Below are 19,245 nucleotides of genomic sequence, written 5' to 3'. Positions count from 1 at the left end.
GCTGGTGTGGCTCAGTGGATTGAGCACTGGCCTATAGACCAAAAGGTTGCCAATTCGATTCCCAATCAGGGCACATGCCTGAGATGTGGGCTAGGTCCCCAGCTGCGGGTGTGCGAGAGGCAACTGATTATGTTTCCCTCTCTTTTTTCCTCTTTCTCCCTCTCTCTAAATAAATAAATAACATTTTTTTTTAAAAAGGTCACCTTTGATAATCTCTTATGGGCAAAGCCCTTAATTCAGATTCTTCTATGGAGTTGTGGGAGGGGGCAGAAGTTTCTCTTGGGCTCATAGGGTCTTGCTTGCCTTTTAAAATTTTCTTGTATTTACTTATTTTTTTTAAATTGAATTTACTGTGGTAACATTGGTTAATAAAATTATATAGGTTTGGGGGGTACAATTCTGTAATATATCATTTGTATATTGTATTATGTGTTCACCATGCTATTGCTTGCTGTTAGCTCAAAATAATCTGCATACCAGAGACACATCTTGGGGTGACTCATCCTGAACCCCTACAGTAGATGATCTAACTTTCTGAGTGTTAGTTTGTCAATGCTGTATAAAAGAGGCAGAAAAGCTAAACATTACTAGTGGCTTTATGAATTTTCTTGGTATGCCCTAAGCGTTCTTTTTTATTTGTTTTTATTTTTTTAAAGATTTTATTTATTTATTTATTTTTTAGAGAGGGAAGGGAGGGAGGGAGAGAGAGAGAGAGAGAGAGAGAGAGAGAGAGAGAGAGAGAGAGAGAGACAAGAAACATCAATGTACAGTTGCTGGGGGTTATGGCCTGCAACCCAGGCATGTACCCCGGCTGGGAATCGAACCTGGGACACTTTGGTTCCCAGCCCGTGCACAATCCACTGAGCTACGCCAGCCAGGGCAGCATTCTTTTTAATTTAATTTTTAAATTTTTAAAAAATTACAGCCCACATTCAAAAGTGTTTGGCACTGGTTTGGGCGGTCTCTAACACTCGGTGTCTGACAGCGCAGTGGTCAGATAATCACACAGTTTCCATGGTGGCGCCCGATAAGCCCCGAACCCACCTGACCCCACCACTCTCCGCATCCTGACCCCCTTCCCGACTCGGATCTGACCGCTTTCATTCCCGTCTTGTTCGGTGCCTCGTGTCAGACCGCTATGTACATTTTCCTTTCGGTGCTGAAATGATGTTCTCGTATTATTGCCTAGGAATTTGGGTTCTTGTTTTTAATGTCTGGAGTTTGGCCACCTACTTAAGACATAAGACTTCCAGTTCGGAACAAACTCTTCAACCTGCCACTCCCCCTTGATCTGCACTCTTATCTGCGGCTGATTCTTGCTTGACTATTTACTGTTTAATGTGCCTCTCCAGGGTCACCGTGTCGCACACCTCTGATGGTTTTCCGTATTAGAGCACACCAAGATTTATGCTTTATGTTCTCTTATCCCAGCTCTCTGCAGCCATTTCTTCTCTCCAGTTCTGGCTACTAGACGCTCACCCCAAGTTCTAGAACCAGCCCTAGCTAGAGATTAGAGTTTTCATAGCTCTGGGCATCAGTACCAACTTACCTCTGTAATTAGTCCAGTGGCATCACTCTGTTCTTCAGTTCTACTAGACGAGTTTCTTTCCAAGACCTGGGTCCTAGTTCTGGTTGGTACCTCGTGTCCTGTTTTGCCTTGGTGACATGCCTAGAACTCTGGTCCTACCGGGAAGCTCTTATTGCTGCTTCATGTGAAAACCCCCTCATGCCAGTTGCTTACTGAAATGCCTGCCAACTGGTGTCCAACTGCCTTATAATTGGGATACTACTGACATGCTGGCCTATACCTGTAGCTGGTTCTGGCAAATCTAGTGCCAGCCTTGTCTCAGCAGAAGGGTCTAATCACATCATCTGACCACTTCTTCAGCATTCCTGGCCACGCTGCCCACCATGCCTAGCAACAGCTGTCTCAAAATGAAAAGATTCTTAGCCTCCTTTAAAAACATGATACCCCAATCAGAAAAGTATTCAGATGTTTTCTGATAATGAATATCCTCTCTTGTTACAGATACTATACTTTCATTAAGTAATTTAAAGTTGCCCTGGCTGGCGTAGCTCAGTGGATTGAGTGCGGGCTGCGAACCAAAGCATCACAGGTTCAATTCCCCGTCAGGGCACATGCCTGGGTTGCAGGCCACGGCCCCCAGCAACCGCACATTGATGTTTCTCTCTCTCTCTCTTTCTCCCTCCCTTCCCTCTCGAAAAAATAAATAAAATAATAATAATAATAATAATAATTAAAAAAAAGAAAAAGTCATTTAAAGTCAGTCACCTTGACTCTAAAATGATCAAACTTTTAAAATATGGCTTTCTAAACATCTTTACCATACTGTGTGCTTTATCTTCTACAGGCTGACTCAAAATATATGCTGGCCCTATAATATGAACTGCTCTGAATCATAACAAAGCACAACTTAGTAAGAAGAAAAAACAAAAAGAATTATATCAAATATGATCAAAATGATCATTAGCAACTGTAACCGTAAATTATAAAAAAAGTGAAAATGACTGATTTAATAGATTACCTGCCCAAGCTATTTGTTCACGTGCCAAGAAGCAACTTCTTTGCCACAAAAGTGTTTCCAAATTCTCTTTACGCTAGGGAGAAATCACAGGTGTATTCATTCATCAGTTTATCACCTCACCAAATTCTGCAAAAGAGAATCTACAAGGGATGTGTAAATTTACAATTGCAAACAACAATGAAGAACACTTACTTTGTTCTTGGAAAACTTTATTTCAGTTTAAACAAAAGAGCAAATGTTACTGGGTCTTCAGGGATAAGCGCGAGTAAGATCATCCTTCACAGCAGTGAACCGGCGAACCCCAGGTGAGAGGTGGATCCAGGTAAGAGACCCTAAATGGTCCAGAGCACGTTCACATCCCAAAGAGACCATGAGAGTCAGTGGAGAAGACCGGAAACAGATTTACATGAGGTCACATCAGAAAACCTGAGAAAGTGAGAGCTAATGCTTTGGGAAATTCCGTTTCCATGTTAATACTCAGAGGAATAAATTCTTAAAGATCAGAACAGGTAGTTTATACTGTAAGTGTTAAAAACAATGATATACACTTCCATCAGTTTCATATTATTAGGACTCAAGATATTATTTAATATCTAGGTGTAGGCCCAAACACTCAGTCATGACCCAAAATGGAAAATTTACATTTCTTTACAGGAAACATAAAAATATGACTATTTGGATCTTGTGTTAATTTACAATTGATAAGTCCAAATTTAATGTTTAAAAAAAAACAAAAACAAACAAACAAAAAGCAAAACCACAGTTATACACCTGGAGAAGATTCTAAATAGAATGCCCATTAACAACAGCAACCCAGAAACCTAATCCAGTCCACGGACTTTATTTGTGATCAAGTAATAAAGTTTCGGTTCCCTCTGCGAGTCTGCTTTCCGTTGGCATTACAACCTGTCAGGGAACCACAGTGCGGATCTCCCAGCTCTCCTTCCACTGCACGTGCCCCGCTAACTAAGCTGCACCGAGAAATAACATGACAGTTCAAAACAGCTGGAGCGGACTTCCATGGTTTTGTTTCACTAACTAGCTAACTTTATTCCAGTGAAATTATTAAATTATCCAAGAGTCTTTGATTTCAGAATTACTTATAATGATAAAATCAGATACAGAAATCTTGATCAATAATCCTCTACTTACATCTTACAATCAGTTATTTCTAAACAAACTATTTACAAATGCAAAATATGCAATATTATTTAAAATAAATACACAATATATTGTGTGTACATTCTCAGACAGGCTTAAAAATGAGGTAATAAAACTTAACTGATTAAACCTTTTACCATTCTGGAAATGGCTTAGGAAAATGATGGTGAAACATTTTTTTCTTAGGTCTTTTCACGTTTTCTTTGAATGCTTCTGAGGACTTCCTTTTCTACGCTGAAAAGTCATGTAAAAAATTCTTAAGCTTTGTTGGATAGTCTGTCATCACCCCAGTTGCTCCCAAGTCGAAAGCCCTTTTGTATTCTTGTTCTTCATTTAATACCCAAATATACACCTGAAAATTAGAAGCATGAGAAGTATGAGAAGAAATGTTAAGATAGAAAATTATTTTTATAATAACGTTTATCCACTACAACCTCAGCACACTTAAGAAACAATCTTTTAAACACGCAATTTCATGAAATCATCACTCTGATTGGGCGCTGCCCCGCCCTCTGCCTTCAGCTCCTCACTCTCACCTGCGCGTACCTGAATGGACTTGACTGAGGGGCCAGCGCTTTCCTGCTCACTGTAAGGCAGAGCTTAAGGTCTCCCAAATGTCAACCGGCAAAGCAGCGTCAGCAGAGTGGGGACCAAATTAAGTCAGTTAACAGTTCCTCCCCTTTCACTTGTGTTAAACCGGTAAACTATGCTGTCACCAAGACACATCATCCCAGAAATTTACCTGAATGCCGCGGGCAGTGAGGTGGTCAAACAAAGCCTTTCTCATTAGTAAACTAGAAAACAAAAGGAGAAAAGATTTAGGTACTTCTTAGCCCTACGAAGGACTAAAATTAGTCCTTAGTCCTAGTTTAGTCAATTTAGAGTTTTATAATTCCTAGTTGAACTGGATCCCAATGCTTCCGCAATATAAACAATGGCCTGGAATAATAGCCGATGCTGTGGATGCATTTATATTTAAATGCTGGATCTCTTTTCACTGCTGCTGGTTGCTTGCTGGTGAATAACCAGGACCTTCTTTCTGCTCCTTGTTGCCATTAGATCCTCAAGAGACCCATTCTTATGGAAGCAGCTCAATGCAGTCTGTGTTCCTAAATTTGCAAGTTAAAGTAAGATGGTAAACTTGGGTCAAGTTCTATAACATCACAGTTCATTTACAGAACGATTAGTCTTGTGTGAGCTTTCTTAGAAACCTAAGGTCTATTAATTACACTATGCTATGTATAGCAAAAACGCATTTCTTTTTTAGCTCCAGATAACCAACTTAAAAGTGAACTTTTAGAATATAAATCTCTTGAGCAAGCTTGGGAACTAATTCTACTGAAAAGTTACATGTCTAATTTCTATTCTGTTTATGTTTATTAGAATGATTAAAGAACAGAAACTAAAAATCATGTGCATTTAATCATGTGAATTAAAAACGTTTTTATAATAATGCTTGAAAACTAGAAATTAAATCAGGAGCAAAACAAAAACAATTTAAGCCCTGTAGCACAGAGAAAAGATGAAATTAGTTTTTCATCTCTTTGAAAGAGGAGCTAAATTAAAATGGCTGTCACTAAAGACTATTATTTAAATATTCAAGGGTCCATTTTACAACAAAATATAGCAAAATAACTTTGTGCTCTTTACTTAAAAATAAACTCAACACGTCTTAGAAATTAGACATTTTCTTTTTCTTTTTTTTTTAAAAGATTTTATTTACTTATTTTTAGAGAGGGAAGGGAGGGAGAAAGAGAGAGAGAGAGAGAAATATCAATGTGCGGTTGCTGGGGGCCGTGACCTACGACCCAGGCATGTGCCCTGGCTGGGAATCGAACCTGCGACACTTTGGTTCGCAGCCCGAGCTCAATCCACTGAGCTACTCCAGCCAGGAAGGCATTTTCTTTAAAGTAGATGCCCAGCTCTGGCTGGTGTGACTCAGTGGGTATGAATCAACCGGTCACTGGTTTGATTCCCAGTCAGGGCACATGCCTGGGTTGCAGGCCAAAGTCCCCAGTATGGGGCATGTGAGAGGCAACCACATGCTGATGTTTCTCTCCCTTTCTTTCTCCTTCCATTCCCCTCTCTCTAAAAATATATAAAATCTTGAAAGAAAGAAAGGAGAGAGAAAGAAAGAAAGAAAGAAAGAAAGAAAGAAAGAAAGAAAGAAAGAAAGAAAGAAAGAAAGGGAGGAGGAAGGAAGGAAGGGAGGAAGGGAGGGAGATAATAACCCTATAGGTAGGGCTTCCTTTCTGCTAAATCTTGGTACAGATTTTTCTGAGAAATGTGCCATTAGTCAATATACATTTTACATATACTGTATTACTATACTTCTTTTATTATTTTATGTTTTTGACCAGAGGCTAGAAGAAACAAATAAGTAGAAGGGAAAGGCTGAACCATATCCCAGACCTGCCATTAACCAGGTAGATAACCCCAAGGAAACCATTTAACTTCGGGTGGGTTGGTGCTCACCTTTCTCCTGAAGTTCAATAAGAGTATCCCCCCAGACTCCCTAGTCAGTAAGCTAGTTCTAAATGATTCATACACATCCCTTTGTATAGTGGGTACTCAACACATTCTTATTACAAATTACATGTAGAAAGCTTGCACTAAATTTAAGCATAGGATTTAATAGATATAGCTAAAACGACGACTTGTTTGTGTATCAGGAAACTAAAATTCTTACATGTCAGAAAGCCAGATGAGAAACTTCTGACTTCTGGACATCGTGTGTGGTTCTTTTAACCTGTGACAACATAAAATTTGAAACATAAATTAGAAATAGTGTGATAAAATAAAACAAGTTAAAAAAACACAAGTTAGCCTTGCACTTAGTCCACACTCAGAAAATATCTGTAGAAGGAGAAACATAAATTAAAATAAAGCCCATTTGGGTTCTCTATTTTTACCGATTTCAGGCTTTCTGCCACCGCTGTTCAAAGGTTAGAAAAACAGTCACCTTTCCAGAGACCCCGAGTGCCCAGGGCTCACGCCTGTTCTCTTTTTTTGGTGAAGCCTCCTCTTGCTTTGTCTGCTGTAATTTAGTACAATGCATAGCAGATTCACACACACAACCAAATGAGACCAAAAAACCCCCCTAAGAGCATGGTTTTTTTCTTTCCCTTTCAATATTTGAAGACGGAGGGCCTGTACTTTTTGACTGCTTTGCTACTGAGAGGGCACACGACTCGCAGAGCTACCTGGGCTTCCTCTCCACTCTCTCTGATGCCTTGAGCAGCACCTCCGCCTGTGCTACTTACTACCTTTAGGCCCTGCCCAGAGGGAATCTCCAAGGAGCCGCTCTGCTGTGAAGACTCAGCAGCTTTGAGGTTTAACAGCACACAGTGGTTCTGTCTCCCCAGGTCTTCGTTTCTTGTTCTCTTTCTAAAGCCATCTATCAATATACTAATCCTGATTACCCACACTTAAATTCATTTTTTTCCTTGCTCTGAATTCAGTTTTTATTAGAAGCTCCCTAAATAAAATCCTTTTTTCTCTAACTCTAGCCAAGGTGGAAAGTCCTGGTTGCTATTTCAGGAATCTCAGGGATTTAGTATCTCAAATACTAATTACCTCGTTACACACAAATTATTATGTTGTCTTAGGAAGTACCCATTGTCTCCCATAAAACAAACAAACAAACCCCAAAACATTAAAACATACACACATAAAATTCTACCTGTGTCTTAATCCATAATCACTTTTTAGAGACAAGATTAATTCAATGAAGTTTGTTCTTATATCTGTATTTCAATAATATGTGCTTCTGAAATGAACGCACAGAGGTAATCTAGAAAGCACAACAGTCCATTCCAGGCCAGAGGAGAGCTAAGTACTTTGGGAATAAATGGTTAGGAATCATTTTACTCTAGCAAAGGAAAATTATTTCTTTGTAAACAAGAAGTGATTTCTGTTGTTTTGTCTGAGAAATAGCTACAAAGACTGCTAGTAAATATAAATGGGAACAGATAAAAATGTTCATTACTAAGAAACTCAAACTGCCCTGGCTGGTGTGGCTCAATGGATTAAGTGCCAGACTGCAAAGTAAAGGGTCACCAGTTCAATTCCCAGTTAGGGCACATGAGTGGGTTGCGTGCCAGGCCCCTGATGGGGGGCACATGAGAAGCAACCACACACTGATGTTTCTCTCCCTCTCTTTCTCCCTCCCTTCCCCTCTGTCTAAAAATAAATAAATAGAATCTTAAGAACAAAATAAAACAAAACAAAACACCTCAAACTGGCCAGAAACATAGATGCTGAATACAAAGGTACTGACCAAATTGCTTTGCTTACCAATATTTTCTAATGATTAATGACTAATATTTCAGCTTGATTTTTTCTAACGTTCTGTTTGGGGATGAAAACAGTTTTCATGCAGGTGAAATCACATTTAAGCGGTTTCCCCAGGAACTCCGAATTCCTGTGTCCTGTGTCAATTCCTTGGTGGTTATTATTACAAATTTATAGTTAGAAATAACATTCTGAGGGTGCAAGATCATGAGATAAAGCTATCTGTCTTTAAAAATAATGATAAAGATAATTTAATGAGGAAAAACTATCATTTATTGAGTGCTTATTATTTGCCAGGCAATGCTAAGTGTTTTACATTTTTTTCTTTGCAGTAAATTAGTATGTGAAGAGCAAGGCTTCATACCCTGCAGAGAAGTTACGCATACACGGAAGTATCTTAGATAAAACTCATTCTATCCTTTTCTGTCTCTCCCATCTCCAGAGGGTTTTGGGGTTGCTGTGGTGGCAGTTGTTTTTCTTCCTAAATGTATTCATAGTAGTGGTGATTTGAAGTTTAATGGAAGTTCAGCTTTGTATATTTGTTAATGAATTAGGAAGAAAGGAAGGTGGAGGGCAATTGTTATTGCATGTCAGAGTAAGAGAATTATTAAACTTCAACAATTAAGCTCAATTCTTTTTACCTAATTTTAAGAAGTATTAAAGAAAGTCATTGTTACATGAGATGGGTCCAGATTAAATACTTATAATCCTTTATTATCCATTTTAGAGAATGTGTCTTAATTATGTCAAAAAACACTGTTGCCCTGGCCAAGTGGCTCAGTGGGCAGGAGCAGTGTCCCGTACGGCAGAAGGCTGCGGGTTCGATCCCCAGTAGGGGTGCCTATGGGAGGCGACAGATCAGTGTTTCTCTCTCACACTGATTTCTCTCCCTCTCTCTCTCTTTCTCTCTCCCTTTCTCTCTCTCTCAAATCAACAAAGAAATATCCTCAGGTGAGGATTTTTAAAACATAGTATTGTTAACATAGGTCAGTTAATCAAACATGGAAATAACTACAGCAATCTATCCTTCATCACTAATATTGACATTAAGGAGCTTTGTCTTAGTCCTCCTGCAACTGACAATTGACGAAAACAGGTAAGCACTTACTTCAATATGATAGATGGCATTGGGATTTCAAAAAACTGCTCTCGAATGGGCACAAAGGGCAAGAGACCAGTGAAGAACAGGCCGAGAATGAGCAGAACACGCTGCAGGCTGAAGAGTATGGGAATGTCCGAATTCTAAAAGACACAGACAGTATTATGTTACTTTATAATTGCTCAAATAAAGGAGATTATTTCACAACCTTCAAAATTTCCCAAGACTGCATCTTGACATCTATTGAGAGTAGTCCCTGAGTTATCAGTATCCAAACACACCACACTTAGAAATGGCTCGCCTGTGCAAACGGGTTAGTGCCTGTCTTGGAGCCCTACAGTGTTAACTGATGATACTAAAGTTTCTGTATCCCTGCTCTGTGTCCTTATAGTCCCACTTCTGTCTGCTGGTGACAGTGCTTACCACCAGGGATTAAATCCACCAAATCTAATGGAACAAGACAAAGAAATGATGGTGTGAAACAGTAACCTTACTCCTGTTGAAAAATACATAACTCTATCTATATATAGAAATATATTAAATTGTTGCAAATATATCATCTTTCAACTACATTATAAATCAAATATAAATAGGATTCTGTAAACTAGTCCAAGAATCTAATCACCATTTTAGGTTTCTATTGGAAAACACATTTAAGATCCCCGAGCCCTCAGAATGCCGGCTTCCTGTAGGCATGAACCCTTTCCTTCTTACACATGCACACTCCATACCCCTTGAACAGCTCCCCAAACACCCCTCTCCCTGGCTCCTCCTAGATTTGTCTCTAAAACAAATAAAAATTATGATAAAATTGAATTTTCTGTATAAAATATATTAAAATCATACAAAAATTAATTTATTTTAATATTAGCTCTAAATTACCCACCTCTTTATTGTTTTAAAAATAGAGTAAATAAGTTTGATGATTTCTTTCCCCCTATGTCTATATGCTGCTTTGTGGTATCTTCGGTGTATTTATAGACAGGTGTGTCAGCTGCAACACAATACACGAGTTTCTGATTTCTGCAGATTCATATATTAAGAAAAACAGGGCTTATGGGGAAAATGGGGTTGGGGGCTGGCCTTCAGAACTCATGCAACTTTGGAACCCGAGACCTAACAGCAGCAACGGGTACTTGTGAAGAGTCATGCCAGGCTGCTGGTGGGAGAGGGTGGAGAGGCTGCTGCACATAAGTACAGCTCACTTCCCTTAATGAGGGCCTGGACTGTACTTTTAGTGTAATGCTGCTGACCTTGGATCTATGTTTTTTGCCTCATTTGCTAGGAAGGAAGGTCTTCCAAAAAGAATTCTTCGTATTTCAGAATTGCTACTTCTGTCATACTTCTTCTGCAGTATCACTTGTATTCCAGAAGAGTCCTCGATCCTTAAGACTTTTTAACATTTTGAATTTCAAATTCTCTTAGTTGACTATATAGCTAAACTTGCTTATAGAGTCTTAGCATACCATTTCAACATATATCAAAACTAATTCTTGTAGATACAGTTTCTTCAATCGGAAGCTAAGTAGCATTGGATGACCTTACTTCTTATACTACTTGATAATCATGATCCTGGCTTAATTTGATTGATACTATTTGGCTTAATTTGACTGATTCGAGCCAAAGAAAAGCTGGAGCTACAGCTGAAGGACTAAATACTTTTTCTTAATTAAAAATTACACACACATACATAAAAAATAAATTAAAAAAAAATAAGCCAAGCAGTAAAAGACAAATACCATATGATCTCACCTTTAACAGGAGGAACCTAAACAACAAAACATAGAAACAAGCAAAATATAGCCAAAGACACTGAAATAGAGAACAGGCTGACAGTGTTCAGAGGGGAGAGGGGAGGGAATTTCAGGGGAATTTCAGGGGATAAGGGCAAGGGTTTACAGGAACAAGTATAAAGGACATATTAACAAAAACTAGGGGCGGGTGGAAATGGGAGGAAGGTGGGGAGGGCTGGGTGGGTGGGCTGGGATGGGAGTAAAAGATAGAAAATTGTACTTGAACAATAATTAAAATAAAATAAAATTTAAAAAACCTTTGTAAATAAAATAAAGTAAAGTAAAATAAAATAAAATAAAATAAAATAAAATAAAATAAAAATTCCAATGAAAAAAATTACACAAAAAAATTCACCCTGGCTGGTATGGCTCAATGGATTGAGTGCCAGCCTGTGAACCAGAGAGGGTCACTGGTTTGATTCTCAGGGCACAGGCCTGGGTTGTGGGCTGGGTCCCCAGTTGTGGGTATGTGAGGGGCAACCACACATTGATGTTTCTCTTCCTCTTTCTCCCTCCTTTCCTCTCTCTAAAAATAAGTAAATAAAATCTTTTTAAAAAAAGTACACCAAAAATTCAATTACCTTACAAACTGCCTTAACAGACATTAACAGATAGGAATATTTTGTTTTAGAATGTACATGGTAAACTGTTGGTAAACAACTAATACCAGCATGTGAGAACAATAATCCTGTAAGCCAGTCCAATTATACTGAACTTTAGCTGCAAGGTCCGTTTTCTCTATTAAATCGATTATCTATGAACCATTATCTCCATTAGCAAACTCTGGTTAGTTGCTTTCACCCAGTACCATTGGTTTTCATATCAAGGGTATGAAATAAGATAATTTTAAACAATTATTACTGTAATAACTTACCACTTATAGACATACAATAACAACAAAGGTCATTCTGTACCACCTTCTGGAGAATTACCTCTCTGTAGCACTTCTCTACAATCTCGTAACTGGCATTGCCCCACACTGTCAGGTGTTCTCGTCTGTACTGCTTCACCAGCTCGGAAACCTGCAAACGAAAATCCAGACTTTTATGCACATGACTACTTACAAATCCACTTACATTCTTTCATTTTTAAAAACTAGGTTATAACTATCTGCCAGTGAACAGCACACAATTTTGGAAGAAGCAATGTATAAAATCAGATTATTTTATAAAATGTAAGAAATTACTTACATTTAACCATCATATGATTTATATAGTAGAGTACAACTACTTAGTAATTTGACACTTACTGACTACACACCAAACAAGTTAAACTAGTTAATTACATAAACGCCGGCACTGTTGGTTCTCGGGAGCTCACTTTTACCCACAACCAAGACACAACGACTCCGAGAACAGGCTTCCCTGCAGCACAGGGGTCTCTCCCGCCGGGGCGTTACTGGGAGCAGCACGGACCCCTGGGGCATCGCCACATTTCCGTGAACACGATCGATCTAGGCAGTCACTTTATCAGTCTGTGGAATCGGAGGCAACACATTCAGAGGAGGCAGCGCCTGCAGTACCTTCTTAATCAGCACGTTGTTGTTGACTTTGATGTCGATGTTGATGGGGGTGTTGGGGAAGGCCTCGAAGACTTCCTTCAGTAACGGGATGCGGTTGTCTTTTCCTTCACACTGGCATGCTGAGAAAGCAAGGTTTTTAAATGTAGTTTTAAAAGATAACTTACGCCCTGGCTGGCGTAGCTCAGTGGATTGAGTGCGGGCTGGGAACCAAAGTGTCGCAGGTTCGATTCCCAGTCAGGGTACATGCCTGGGTTGCAGGTCATGACCTCCAGCAACTGCACATTGATGTTTCTCTCTCTCTCTCTCTCTCTCTCTCTCTCTCTCTCTCTCTCTCTCCATCCCTTCCCTCTCTAAAAGTAAATAAATAAAATCTTAAAAAAAAAAAGATAACTTACTTTTTTGATGATTAGAAGAGATAAAGTAGTGGTCATAACAGGACATTTACAAAATGATTAGAAGTATAAAAAAATCATCTAAAACACAATTTAGCTGTAACCACTGTGACCACTGGTGTACCTCTACCCTTTTTTCCCTGTGCATAATTTAATAGAGTTATAGTGTACCTACAGATTTTAACCTGACCTTTTACATGAGGAAAAAAGAAATATTGCATGTTAATATACTGTATTTATAACTATGATTTAAAAGTTTTTCATTAAACTCTTAGAGGTAACTGTGGATTCACATGCAGTTGTAAGAGATAATACATAAAGGCCTGTGCACCCTTTACCCAGATTCCCTGATGGTAACCCTATAATACAGTATCGTGACCATGATACTGACATTGATAGAATCCACCAATCTTATTCTATAACTCTTATTTTAAAGGTTTTAAAAATATTCCATTGAGCCCTGGCCGGGTAGCTCAGTTGGTTAGAGCGTCGTCCTCATACTCCAAGGTCATGGGTTTGACCTTTGGACAGGGCACATACCAGAATCAACCAGTGAATACATAAATAGGTGGCACAACAAATCAATGTTTCTCTGTCTGTCTCTTCATTCCTTTTCTCTCTAAAATCAATGAAAATAAATAAATAAATAAATAAAATCCTCCATTGAGTAGCCATACATCAATTTAATTATTTTAGTTGAACCACTCCCCTTAAAATGTATCAGTGTTTGCCACTCCAAAATATACTGCTTTGGTATAAGGATTATTTCGAACTGAAGGCAATTGAGAAAAGCAGATACGTATAAAACAGGCTCTCTGCCCTCCCCCTATTTGCCTTAAAACAAGACTTAAATTTGTACAAAAACCAATCACCAACAGCCCTAGAGAAACACCAGAGGACTCTGCCAAGCAACCACTGACCAGCCTTTACCCTCCACTGTTCTCCCCTGTAGTTACCTTCCCACAGCCTGCCCCCAGAAACTCAGAGTCTTTTTCCTTCGTCTTGTCACTTCTCAGAAAATTTACTGGGTTTTATTTTTTTTAAGATGCTATATAAACTCAGGTTGCAGCCATCTCTGGGTTTCTCCCATGAGATATACATAGTAATAAACTTCTGCTTGTTTTTCTCTTATTAGTCTCTCTTTTGTTAGAGTCCCAGCTGTTGAGTCTAGAAGGGTAGAAAGAAAAATATTTTTTCCTTGTCTATACCCTACCAGTGGATACTGAGATTGTTTCCAAAGTTTTGCTCTGATATCATTGACTTTTTCAGAGATTGAGAATAACATGTTCAGCAAGAAAAAAAGTGCTAACTCAGTAATGTGTTGAAGAACTGTATCCATGCAGTGCAACTCAAAGAAAACCAAGTCATGAAAAGGTTAGAAGAGGATTTTTGAACACTTTATATATTCTGAGGGTTATTTTCTTTATTCTTTCCCTAGTCCCTTTTGCATCTAGTCATTTACATAATATAGTATTCATACTAGGTAACTATTATAAAAATTTCCCCTTCCCTCTGAAACTGTAGTTCTACTAATCTGTGAATAAAGGTGAAAGATCCTTTATTTCACCCTTATTGAAAAGCAAATCAAAGCAAAAGAACATATCAAAAAAGTAAATTAAATTTATGTCAGGACATTAATTATAATAAAGGCTTATATGAATAAGACAAAAAGAGGAAAAATCTGTTATTATTTTGTCTGTTCTGTATCCTATTCCTATTGCCTTTTTCTTACTCCTTGCAAGTCAGATGGGGCTCTGGGTCATTCTGATGGGACTGTCAATCATTTGGCTCTGTATCCATGGCCACAGAGAGTACAACACCCTGTACGCATGACAACACGGACACTAGGAGAGGTCTCCTGAAATCCTCAGCTGGATGGATCATGGACTTTTGACATTGTCAGAAGTCCCTCTTTACGTGGAGGTGTGCCTAAAAACAAAGCTAACAAATGAAAGCAGAACAAAGAAATGAAGATAGAGACCTATTATTGTTTGAGCAACTGGAATCACTTATGTCCGAGGGGATATAACCTCTAGACCTCTCAGTTATGAAAATCAATAAATTCTTTAAAATTTTTTTCTTGAGCTATCTTGAAATGGATTTCTAGCACTTATAACTAAAGAGTTTAAACTGATCATAGACTACAAAATTAATTATGTTAATACACTGGGCTGTCAAAAACAGGATCATTCATCCTCAGAGGCAGGCACATGACCTAGGTCTGGCCAATCATAATAGCTAAGCTCTTTATCTGCAGTGAATATTTCAAGGTAGACACATGGCCCACACTGGGCCAACTGGTTTCTTTCTCTAGAACCTTCCCCTTGAAGCTCAGAGGGGAGATCTCCTTTTCTCCTGGGGTCACAGTGCAGGCAGGATGTGAATTTACAGTTGTCAGTATCACATTCCCTGCCACACGGACAAAATCCATCTACGGCAGAAAAGGGTAAGACCCCAGAGAAGCAGATCCATGAAAAAGAGTCCTTTCGGTACCCCTGGATCCAATAACGTTTAATGCCAGAGCCACCATCATCCTAGATAGTTGATAATAAAATAAATCTTGTCTTTTTCCCCTCAAGCTGGTATAAACTGGTTTCTGTTACTTATTACCTAAAAAGTCTGAACACGATGTTCTGGTTCTATACATTCAGTATGGCGGTCACTAGCTGCACAGGGTTATTTAAATTAAAATTAAATAGAATTAAAAATTCAGCTGCTCAGATGCACTGGCCACATTTCAAGTGCTCATTAGCCACCTGTGGCTCCTGGCTGTCGTGCTGGACAGTGCGGAAAAAAAATCGGTATCACTAAGGAAAATTCTCTCAGTGCTGTTCTAGTCAAAAATGATTTTGTTAGCTTGTTAAGCGTGGAAAAATTAACTCAGCAATCAAAAGAATTGCCATGGGCAATAGAAATTCTCATGCAAGTAAGATATACGTAAGAATCAACCTAGGAAAAGGCCAAACAGGCAAAAACTATGGAACAACAAAGTGACCCATTACACCAAAATGACATCGCATCAAATTGTGGGGGAAACAAGAAAATTAAAGTGTGCTAAGAAAAAAAAAGTGTGATAAAGTGAAGATAATTAAATTAGATGTCTCAGCCTGCATAGAATGTTTAAAAAAAAAAAAGAACTGGAGAAAGAAGTTTGTCCCTAGTATTGTTCTGCGCAGAGGATAACCAGGTAGAAAATAAAAGGGAAAATAACAAACAAGAATGCTAGAAACTAATATCATACTGAAAGTCAAGTATAATTGAAAAACTTTTTAAACATTAAAAAAAAGCACATGCTGAGCAAGAATGCCATAGGGTGTGTTGAGTGAAGCGGCCTGCACAGCACGCTGGAAGTTTAACACTGGTCGTTAGAGTCAACTCCAGATTATCCAGAGTATTCTTTTCCATGAAAAAGGACTACTTTCAAGTAAGTAGAATAAATAATGAACTCTTTGGTTAACACATTTTTATGTTCCTTCTTTTTAACGTAACCTGCAGCACACGAAAGCACCTTTAAGAGAAAGCACGATCCTTCTCCCATAAAGACATGAACCACAAAAAGGCCCGATGCGTGTGTTCCTCTGAGAGATGGTAGTTTCTCTCTCGCCAGTATTTAAAATAAGCAAGCGTCTGAGCAGAGAAATAGGATAGAAAATAACTGAACAGCTTTTTGCCTAATCTGAGTCAAATTTATACAGTACTATGTATCAGTCTATTTCAAGTACCGCAAACTTAAGTTAATGAGTTGAATGCAGTATGAACTAAATTATTTTTTTACAGTTGTCTGAAACTTGAGAGGACATGGCATTGCTATGAATAAGGCATGTGAAGAGGCTCCGGGTGGAGAGGCAGTAAGGTGTGGCTGAACACTGGCCTGGTAAGGAGGAGATCTAGGTTCAAGGCCATTTATCTCTGTCATTTACCAGCTGCACGACCTTACTTTACATCTTTAGGCCTGCATCCTTATCTGTAACAGGAAGAGACCGAATCAGATGGTCTCAAAGGTCTCTTCACATTCAAAAGTATTATGACTTTATGAGGGAGGTAGAAAAACCAGAAAGCATTAAAACATTTTTTATGAAAAGATCTTTTAATCTTTGTGGGGCTTTGCTCTACAGAGAGAAAAACAGAAAAAACTTCACTTACGCAATTTTCTTAACCTTCACAAGTCAACAATTGACACAAACATCAGAAAAGCTTGGCGAGTGTAATACTATTAATTGCAAGAATGGAAACAGCGTTTCCTCGAACCAACACAGCTTCTTGATGCTTACTTGGAAGGCAGAAATCAATGAACATCAGATCTAAATATCACTTAGAAGCCCTGGCTGGCATAGCTCAGTGGATTGAGCATGGGCTGGGAACCAAAGTGTCCCAGGTTCGATTCCCAGCTAGGGTACATTCCTGGGTTGCAGGCCATAACCCCCAGCAACCGCACATTGATGTTTCTTTCTCTCTCTCATTCTCTCTCTCTCTCTCTCTCTCTCTCTCTTCCTCCCTTCCCTCCCTAAAAATAAATAAAATCTTTAAAAAAATAAAGTACTTTTTAAAAAAAAAATAAAATAAATAAATATCACTTAGAGGTAGTGAATTTAAACAATTTTCTAATTTTTCTTTGCCTTTCTAAAATTTTCCAAGGAGAAATTTTACTGGCCAATTTTAAATCTAATTCACAGAGCAGTTACAGGTATTTTTGAAAATTAATATCAATAGATCCTTGACATTTAATCAAAGTTTTAACTATATGCGAGCCACACCATGGACCATGCTGTGAAACATCTTATCGCTTTACTAAGTTACTGCATTTGCATCATCAAAACAGGAGGGTGAGGGGCCTGCGCCTGCTCAGCAGCCTGTATCTCCCGGCGGTGCATCTTCCACTCTAATGCACCCCATTCTAACGTACCCGGCAAACGAGGGCCAAGGGACATGTTTCTTCATAAGACATTTTCCCTCAAAGGAAAGGAAACTGCTATGCTGGTGATTAAAATGTGAAGATGTCTAGGAAATGGATGGTCTAGTTCAGTGATAGAATTCTTTTTAAAATTTAAAATATGGAATACCTAAGTGACATAGACTCAAATGTGAGACTATCATATCAGTAAGGACCTGAAAGGGGTCCCTTCAATTTCTTTTCATTTATTCACTTATTTAATTTATGGTGACCGTAAGTTACAGTAACATTCCAGAATCAGAAGCTTTAGAGGTACAAAGTATCCCTAATAATATCTGGGATTCTTGTCATTAGTATTTAGGTTTAAATTAACTGTACATAAATTTAACAGAATGGACCAATTAAATCTCTGGACTTCATCATTTCGGGGTCAAGATTTTTCAGATGGGTAGGCCTGAGAGAAGAAGTTTGGAGGGCGGTACTTTTAGCTGGAATTCACTCTGTGAAAGAACTCGCCTATATATCTAATTCTCAGCATAAATGAATACAGTTTAATATAAATGTTTAAGCTGTAAATGGGAAATATTACCTCTTTGAAATGTGACATCCAGTTTGCCAAGGTAAGTTGGGAGTTCCTTTAAAAGATATAATTGAAAAAAGTTAGCTCTCAAAAAATCAAAAGTATTTGAATGTCTTAAGAAATAAAGATTTGCTTCTTCAAAAAAACAAACACTACATATGTTTATATAGGGCACCCTTTAGCAGAACATTCCCAACAGTAAATTAATCATATAATTACTTAGTTTCACAGCCTACAAGAAATCTTTGTTATTTAATATGGACCTTTTATCAAAATAAATATACAATGATCTCAGTAGATAAATGTTAAGAATAGATAGTTCAAAGGAAAAAATTACTTAAGATCCTATAGAAGTATCTTTAAATGCATATAAATAAATGCTAACTAAAATTTAATCTAGTAAATTAGGGAATGTTTGGTGTAATTATAATGCCCAAATAATGGTAAGAGTACAGCAAAATGAGAATTCTTCTAGTATCAGATTCTAGAACTCTTTTACACACTTTTAAAAGCAAGCTGTCAATAGCAACTTTCAATATGTATTATTCTTAATCTTTTCAAGATAACATTCCTAATCTTTTACCCAACAGTTTCTTTGCTGGGAGTTTATTTAGGGAAATAATTTTAAATATAGAGGTTATCTTTATATAAATATTTAATAAATATAAATATATGTGTTTGTAAATATATATTTATATATCTTAAAGTTATATAAGCATATAAGCACAGAGAAAATTTTATCTTTAGGCATAATCTTGTTCAGTGCAGTGTTAACTATTATGGTGAAAACTTAGAATTAATCCAAAAGCCCAACAACAGAGGAATGGTTAAAATAACTATATATTCACTCAATGGATTAACTGCAGTCATTTAAAATGTTTATGAAAAATAAGCATGGAATCTGAAGAGCCTCAATACTGTACAATTCTAACTCTATGACATTCTGGAAAAGGTAAAACTACGGAGAC

General features: G+C 37.9%; 1 protein-coding gene across 2 annotated transcripts in view; it reads right to left on the bottom strand.

The window, feature by feature from the left end:
* Positions 1-2,738: 2,738 nt before the first annotated feature.
* GDPD1 (glycerophosphodiester phosphodiesterase domain containing 1) overlaps positions 2,739-19,245 on the bottom strand; it is a 41,928-nt gene continuing 25,421 nt past the window's right edge. For both annotated transcript variants that reach the window (XM_045836566.1, XM_045836567.1), the window contains 7 exons: positions 18,287-18,332; positions 12,415-12,533; positions 11,825-11,914; positions 9,109-9,242; positions 6,397-6,456; positions 4,450-4,501; positions 2,739-4,059 (listed from right to left, as the gene is read on the bottom strand). In XM_045836566.1, the coding sequence (XP_045692522.1) occupies positions 3,937-4,059; positions 4,450-4,501; positions 6,397-6,456; positions 9,109-9,242; positions 11,825-11,914; positions 12,415-12,533; positions 18,287-18,332 (624 nt within the window). In that variant the 3' untranslated portion in view covers positions 2,739-3,936. The remainder of the gene's footprint in view (positions 4,060-4,449; positions 4,502-6,396; positions 6,457-9,108; positions 9,243-11,824; positions 11,915-12,414; positions 12,534-18,286; positions 18,333-19,245) is intronic.

Source organism: Phyllostomus hastatus, unplaced genomic scaffold (genome assembly GCF_019186645.2).
Source record: "Phyllostomus hastatus isolate PE091 unplaced genomic scaffold, TTU_PhHast_1.1 phas_contig_210, whole genome shotgun sequence".
NCBI classification, from domain to species: domain Eukaryota; kingdom Metazoa; phylum Chordata; class Mammalia; order Chiroptera; family Phyllostomidae; genus Phyllostomus; species Phyllostomus hastatus.
The sequence above is the reverse complement of the archived record's forward strand: the minus strand, read 5'-3'. Positions and strand labels throughout refer to the sequence as shown.